Source organism: Arachis hypogaea, chromosome 18 (assembly GCF_003086295.3).
Source record: "Arachis hypogaea cultivar Tifrunner chromosome 18, arahy.Tifrunner.gnm2.J5K5, whole genome shotgun sequence".
Classification (NCBI taxonomy): domain Eukaryota; kingdom Viridiplantae; phylum Streptophyta; class Magnoliopsida; order Fabales; family Fabaceae; genus Arachis; species Arachis hypogaea.
In genome coordinates, this window is record NC_092053.1 from 32,346,830 (window position 1) to 32,354,805 (window position 7,976).

Here is a 7,976-nt window from a genome sequence, read left to right on the forward strand (position 1 = left end):
CTTTTTTAAGAGATTAATTTGATGATTTGTATTTTTAATATTGTAAATTAATAAATATATATGTCGTACTTTTATATATACTATTAAATGCTATGAATTTGGTTCTTTATAATTTAAGCATGTAGTAGAGGTAATGATTTTGATGAGTTAGCAGTTAATTAAATTGAGAAAATGTATGGAGAGTTATTAAGTGAAAAATAATCTTCAATATTATTGTTTATGAGATGTTGCAAATTGCATTAATGTAATCGTTATAAAATTATTTTTTTTAAAAATTTAAGCTAATGAAAAAATTTTTTTTATATCTCTAACCGTTAGAATAAGTAATAATTGTATGTATTCTAAAAATTTTAATTTTTTAGTATAAATTATATAAGTAATGTTTGACCAAAACCCTTGAATTCAAATTTATATAATTTTCTTTTCTTTTAAATTATATTATTTAAATTTAAAATTAGTAGCAAATATGGATTACGAATTTGCGATATCTAAATCACTATATTGATCCAACATAAATTATATCAAACTTTTGTACAAATTAAATTCAAATATAACTTCTCTCTCCTTAAATGGGAAGTCAATACATACCCCTTCATCACTGGAAAATTGATTTCACTGAGTAGGAGGCTTATTAAGACAATATAAACTTATCATATCAAAATCCAAATGATTACTTAATTAAGACACAAGATGCCTCTAATAATTGAAATAAAGTTCATAATCACTTAAGAGATCGTAGTCATTTGATGAGGAAGATTGGTTGTGGTCAATACGGTCATTAGAAACCACTACTTCCATGGGCTCTTGTTTTGTTGATGACGAAGGAAAAGGTTGTGCTTCTTGTTTGGTTATTACTGGAAGGGTATTATTGGTATTGTGATCACTACTAAAGGATAGTAACATAGAAGATTCAAAAGAAGAAGCAGGTTCTAGTCTTGTGTGTGGGTAAGTGATGAGAGAGCATTTGCAAGTGTGATGGCCATAATAGGTTGTACGGTATAATGGAGGATCCTCTTGGATTCTCTGAACATGTTTGATGGCTTTGCAATCTTTTTCATTCTTGTAGCTGCACTTGTAGTAGCTCCTGCACACATTCTTTTTCAAGTTGTAGAAAGATGTATGGATGCAAAATTTGATTTGGTGGGTATGATTTTTAAAATTACACTTATGAATTTAAATTTTTTAAAATAAAAAAATGGTAAAATCATAAATTAAAAAATTAATTATTATTAAATTTATAATTTTTATCATAATTAATTTTATTATCTTAATTTAAGAATAATTAATTTCTTATTTTATTATTTTATTAATTTTTTTATTTTAAAGGAGTTTGATCGTGTCGTTATAATTGTAATACTTTTGTGGCATTATAGTACTGCCATATATTTATATGACAATAAAAAAGTGTAGTAAGTTAATATTAAATAAGTTAATTAATTTAAAAATTAACTAACAATTAAAAAATAAGAAAGAAACATTCTAAACTAAAAATAAATAAATATTTAAAATTCAAGTTTAAAACAAATTGGAAGTGAATTAAAATAAAGCCAATTAAGAATTTAAAATTTATGATTTAAATCGAGTTAAAAAGCAACAACATATAGCAACTGACAACAACAAGAAGGTGACAATCAGCAGCTGCGGGTGATAGATGGCTGGTGGTGAAAAATGAAATTGTAGTTTTGAGAAAAAAAATAAGATAAATAAATAAAAAAGACAAAAGAATAATTTCAAAAATTAAACGTTGAGTGAGCACACTTGTAGCTCAATAATTAGTTATTAACTGAAATTGGCCCATTTTTTTTATTAGCTTTCTACTGAGACTATATAGTAACTTTTTTTTTTGGGGTAATGAATATATAGAATATAGTAACTATTGAAATCGCAAATGACGCAAAACATACTTACAGCGACGAATACAATTGTGATTAAAAATCATGTGGTTGAATAATTTATTAATTTAAAATCTTAAAAAAATTCAATAATTTTTATTAATATTAATTAATATTTTATATTAATATTTTAATTTTATATTATTATATAAAATTTAAAAATTAAAATTAAAATTTTAGTATAAAATATCTTTTTTTAATCATATAACATTATTCATAATAATTTTTTGATATAATATCAAAATTTAAAATTTAAAATTGGATTCTTCTTTATTTCTAAAAAAAAAAAAGAAAGAATACCTGAGGTAATTGGAATTGATGGTCTTCTTCTGTCCGTACTTTCTCCATGCATGGCCATCCTCACACAGAATTGAGCTGTCAGTCTGCCAGCTTGGTGCAACTGATCTTCACTTGACAAAAATTCCAATTAATTATTAATTAGAAAACCCTTAATTTCTTTTATAATTATATGTACTTTCAATTTCAAAACCAAAACCAAAACCCAAATAACAATATTACAATTGGTGTACAATAATTGGTTCCTCGATTAGTGTTTGTGGGATTGAAATATCTGAAACGGAGAACTTGGAATCAACAATAGTGATGATAAATTTAACCCAGCAATGAATTAATCCGAAACCATAATATAAGAAATTGCATATTTTCCAATGAAATATAACATTTATTCTTAATAAGTGACATCCTAACTTGTTATTCAGGTTAAATTATGCCAATAATAGGTATATATATTGCTAGCAATTAAGTCAGCAAACGAGACTTAACTCAGCAAAAGCATTAATCCCTTTCTGCAACATATGTAGGGAAATGCTGCAATAAATGCATACCTGCAACATAGAAACTATGATATATTGTTGATACCCAATATTTTATCTTTGCAACTAGTTTGGTGACAATCATGATTTACTGTTATTAAGATCCAATTATATCATCAGTAGCATTTGATATCACTGATATATCACGAATATGTTGCAGTAATTTTGAATTATTATTGCTGCTACATATAACAGTAATGATTGTTATGATAGTCGTAAATGAGATCAGTCTAAAATGGTAGTAATTCTAAAAGGTAGTTGTTAGACTATCATCATTTTATTTGACAGACATATAATTATTTTATCTGTTAGACTATAAATAGTAAAATTCATGTAAAATTTACATAAGTCGAAAAAAAAAATTTACACGAAAGAATATGTAAATAAAATATATAATAATTCACGTAAGTTTTTTATAGGTTTAAGTTTTTTTTTTTTTTTTTTTTCAGAACTAATTTATAACAATTAGATCACTAAAATTGCCTTTAGAAAAAAGAAAAAAGAAAAGAAGAAACTTCTCATCTAGAAATGGAGTTTTTGGTAACAATGGAGACTTAGAGGCAGGAAATAATCAATTTTCATGAAATGGACAAATTGGTCTCTAGTTTAACCTAGAAAATGAAATTCGGACTGTAATTTAGGATGATTGGATCCTTAATTACTGACCAGATAGAATGGATATATAGTAGACTCTAGACTTGCTTTTCAGTGGAGGATTAATTAGAAATCTTCAGTGACTAAGTGTCTATCTATTCCCTACACAAGATTTGACTTAAAATGTGTTCCTAACATCAATATAATCAAACCCACAAATTAAAACACACAGAATAATCATATAGCTAGCTAGCTAGCTAGATCTAGAAAAGTATCATGTATGAATATATGATTCTTACTTTCTCTTGTGGCACCCTTTTTGACTTTTATTGCTGGAACTACTCTTCTTCTTCTTGTTGTTGCTGTTGCAACTACTTTCTCTTGTGTCTTCATTGTTCAATAGCAAGAGTGTGTTTGTGAATGATCTGAGAACTTTGCGCACAGCATCTTCAGCATAAGGCATCACCGTTGACTTTTCAATTTCTTCTTCATTTCTACTATCAACAACAACTTGAAGTAACTGGTTTGCCATGTCACGCCCTCTCATTATTTCTTGCTCCATCATTTTTGCCTTTGAAACCTCATTATTGTTCTCCATTCTAGTTCTTTCCCAAAACGTTTACTTGGGTGAAGGAAGCATATAATTAGGTTAGTACTTTTCATTGTTTTTTTTTTTATCTTAAAAAATGTTTGGAGGCTATAATTTGAAAATCATAAGTAATAATAATTTTTTCTGTTTTCTTTTTGTTTATATTCATTAATTTATACCGAAATAAAGATATAATATTAAATATAATAAATACATCATTATAATTATTACTGATTTTTCACAGTATTTTTTCAATTCGACAAGTTAACGATTAATTTATTGTGGTACTAAAAATTCTATTTAAAGATTTGTTGCTGATTAAAAGGTTGTTGCATGCACAAGAAAAAATTCAAATTTGTGTGAATTTATGAGCTAACCACGCGTTATTTAGCGTTATTTATTATCTTAAATAGATCCATGTTATTCTTCGGCAAGGCTACTAGCAAACTACATAAAATTAAATTATCGTTTATATTCAGAAAATTATAAAAGATTCCCTCTCATTGTTGGATAGGTCAATGGTTTTAAACTGTAGAGTTGCAAAAATTTTGCAACAAAATATAACGTATAATAATTCAGGATTCAAGATTAAAGACTTTAAATCAATGAATGCATGATGCAATCATTTATTTTGAAAGTTTAAGTTATAATAATTTATAGATTAATTTTTTTAATAAGGACTGATATAAATTAATTTATATATAAATTATATTATCTTAATTTAAGAGTGATTAATTTTTTATTTTAGAGAATTTTGATCTAAACAGAAATTATTAGGAACTAATAATTTAAGATATTGTTTTAAATGAATATAATCAAATTGCAGTATAAAATTTTAAATTTATAGTGGAATACAAGAAAATAAAATATTAAAGATATATTTGAATCCATTTTTATTTGCAAGCTGCAAATAATGCTCAGCAAAATTTGGAGGCCACTATAGCAAAATATTAATCAAGTGAAGAACACAAGAAGATCTGTCAAGTATCATTGTCTATTTGTCTTTCATTTTATTAAAATTTTAATGATATACCTGATATAGGGACAGATAGATGTATGTTGATGAATACTACTTATTAGTGATGTATTAGGTTTTTTCCTCGGAAACTATTAATAATTTAATAAGATAATATTATGTTATATATTGGTGAATTCTACCTAACTCCCTCTAAATCAATATGTAAATTATTTCTTATGACGTGACACATTTTAATTGGATATTTAATTTTAGTTTGAGTTAATTTAACCCAACAAGAGTTAATATCTTAACTAAAGTAGGAATATTTTATAATTAAATATTTTTATAAGATGAATGATTATATAATTTTTGTAAATATTAAAAAGGAAATTTATGTTTTTTACCAAATCAGTTTTAATTTGATTTGTTCCACCCTTCAATTGAAGAGCACTTCCCCTGTTGAGTGAAGAACGTTTCCTCCCTTTCATTGTTCCTTCATACTCAAATTTATTCCTGCTAAACTTCGCCGTCGTCGTCACTGTCACTGTCGAGAGAAGAAGCATCTGCTGCCCTTTCGCTCGGAACATATTTCTTCCTTTCATCATCCCTTAACGACTCGTTCAAGTACCGTCGCAATGGGTGGTGGTGTTGTTATCGCGGCTCTCGCTGCAACCTCCTTACTTTTGGAAATAGGTTTTGTTCTATCATTTTCTTTGCTTTATGTCCTTTAATTTTGTTCTGAATTGAGTTAATTGGAATTGAAATAGGTAATTAGAACAAGAGTAGCTCTAATTTTGATTAGAAACACCTTAGATGTTGTTGTGTTTTTTTTTTTTTCTGAACTTTTCATCTTATTATAGTTGCTGATGTTGTATTATTGTTGGTGTTTTGTTTTGTTTTTAATTTATCTTCTTGTAATGCCTCTGTTTGCTGGTGTTCTTTTGTTACTTGCAATGGTCCTTTCACTTTTACTTTCATATGGAAGAGGATGGTTACTGATTTAGTTTTGGTGTATAATCTCCTAAAAGTATTTACTTAATTTGAATTATTTCTATTTTAATTAAGTGTTCAAGCAAACTGAAGAAAAGGAAGACTTTGTGGGTTTTCTTTGTGTTGATGAATTAGAAAATTCAGTTTCAGTGGCAGATAAAAGTCAGGAGTCAAGGAAAAGGAAAAATCCATTTGAAGATTTGTCTTCCTAAACATCTTAATAAATATGAGCATAGCACTCTTATTGACTGGCTGAAAGTTTCAAACCATCATTAAGTCAAACAATTCAATTTCGTAATGTTATTCCACTTTCTTAACTTGTTATTGACTTATTGCCCATCAGCTTATTTTGCATAAAGTAGTGATTAATATTCTAATAAGATGTGATGTTCTGTATCTGGTTGCTTAAAATTTTGTATAAATAATTTATTGTGACAATCTCTTTGAACTCATACGGAACACAAATAGCATTATTTCATTTTTCATGGGCTTCTTTTGATTTTGTTCAAGGCCTTATCCTGGTTTTAGTTTCATGTTTCTTGATAAGAACTTTTTGTTAGTTGGCAACCAATTCTGACTGACAGATTAGAGGACAAAATTGTCTCTTTCACGGAACAGATGAACAGTAATTTTGTGGTCTTATTTAAGGAATGATGTCTATTATCAATACACATTTTCTTAGTGGCTAGCATGACATTATCTTATGGTAAAACCCTAAACGTGACATTACTATGACATCTAAATTAAATCACCTAATTAACTGCGTTTGCTTATATGAACATATTTTTAAACCAGTTTTATCCATATGATTTCAGTGTTCTAGGTTAATTGAATGGGCAGAATTAGAAATATGAAAAGAAATAGATGCCACCTTGCTCTGTTTATTTTTATTAGAAGCACTGCCATGAAAAGATGACTAAGCCACTATAAGGTATCCAAGTGAAAAGTCAAATATTTGTAGAACTCTTGATCAAATAAGGACATGCTAAACTGATAGTACTTTTTTCTTTCCTCCTAAGGAAATGTTTGGTTGGACGGAAAAAAATAGATAAGATATTTTTGTGGATGCGTTTATGTAATTTCAAAGTTTTTCTGTTTCAATTATTAATAGCAATTTTGTTTTCTCTCAATACTTTACTTAGCTCTGTATGTTAACAGGTGGAATTCAGAGCCAAATTGTTCGAAATAATGTAGTGGTTCTTGGAGGTGAATCAAAGTTCAAGTAGAAGGGACAGAAAGCACAAATTGAAATTAATTCTAGCAACAAAAAGCCAAAACCTCTCTATAATCACTGTATGATTTTCACAAGTGCATGTTAATATATTGAATTTAGATAAACATTTTTGAAACAACATGTAAATTACCCTTTATGTAAATTACCCAACTTACTTCTACAATTAGGTTTTTGTTCTATCCTTTTGTTTGCTTTATGCCTTTTAATTTTGTTCTGAACTGAGTTAATTGGAATTGAAATAGGTAATTAGAACAAGAGTAGCTTTAATTTTGATAAAAAACACATTGGATGTTGTTGTCTTATTTTTCTGAACCTTTCATCTTGTTATAGTTGCGGATGTTGTGTTATTGTTGGTGTTGTATTTTGTTTTGTTTTTTTTAATTTATCTTCTTGTAATGTCCCTATTTGCTAGTGTTCTTCTGTTACTTGCAATGCCCCTTTCACTTTCAGTTTCATATGGAAGACGATGGTAACTGCTTTACCTTTGGTGTATAATCTCCTAAAAGTATTTACTTAATCTGAATTATTTCTATTTTATTTAAGTGTGCTGCTAACTTTCTAATCTAATTTTTACTTTGCTCGTTTCCTTCGAAAGAAGTGAAATAGAAGTCATGAAGTAGAGAAGGCCTTAAGAAATTGTATGATATTAATTATGTATATCTATTGAATGATTATGAAGCAGATAAAAATGGGTAGTAGCCAGCTAAAAATAAAAAGAAGCTGAATGCTTTTCCTTGTGCATGCCCTCATGATTCCTAAACATTAGATTAAAATGCATCCAACTTAGTGTTGTCTTCCTTTATACGCCTCATTTGGATCAATTTCTAATATTTATTATCTATGTTGTTTCTATAAACATAATGTGCGTGACATCGTTCTGGTCAGG

The 7,976-nt window shown here is 27.5% G+C and overlaps 1 protein-coding gene and 1 long non-coding RNA gene across 2 annotated transcripts; one reads left to right on the plus strand and one right to left on the minus strand.

Moving 5' to 3' along the window:
* Window positions 1–595: 595 nt before the first annotated feature.
* On the minus strand, window positions 596–3,989 carry LOC140181578 (probable WRKY transcription factor 62). The gene is made up of 3 exons (XM_072225599.1): window positions 3,619–3,989; window positions 2,193–2,297; window positions 596–1,084 (listed from the first exon to the last, which is right to left on the minus strand). Exons 1-3 carry the CDS (start codon window positions 3,915–3,917, stop codon window positions 697–699), a joined length of 792 nt encoding a protein of 263 aa, XP_072081700.1. The 5' UTR covers window positions 3,918–3,989; the 3' UTR covers window positions 596–696.
* A 1,282-nt stretch (window positions 3,990–5,271) lies between these two features.
* LOC112772255 (uncharacterized) lies at window positions 5,272–7,269 on the plus strand. The gene is made up of 2 exons (XR_003187435.3): window positions 5,272–5,559; window positions 7,015–7,269. It is a non-coding gene; the product is annotated as an uncharacterized lncRNA (long non-coding RNA).
* Window positions 7,270–7,976: the final 707 nt, after the last annotated feature.

Excerpts from the sequence above, each read along its gene's own strand:
- LOC140181578 (XM_072225599.1), bottom strand. The coding sequence starts at position 3,917 with ATGGAGAACAATAATGAGGTTTCAAAGGCAAAAATGATGGAGCAAGAA. Across the intron at positions 2,298-3,618 it reads AAAGGGTGCCACAAGAGAAA|ATCAGTTGCACCAAGCTGGC; the intron begins GTAAGAATCATA and ends TGTCAAGTGAAG. Across the intron at positions 1,085-2,192 it reads ATCAATTCCAATTACCTCAG|GAGCTACTACAAGTGCAGCT; the intron begins GTATTCTTTCTT and ends GAATGTGTGCAG.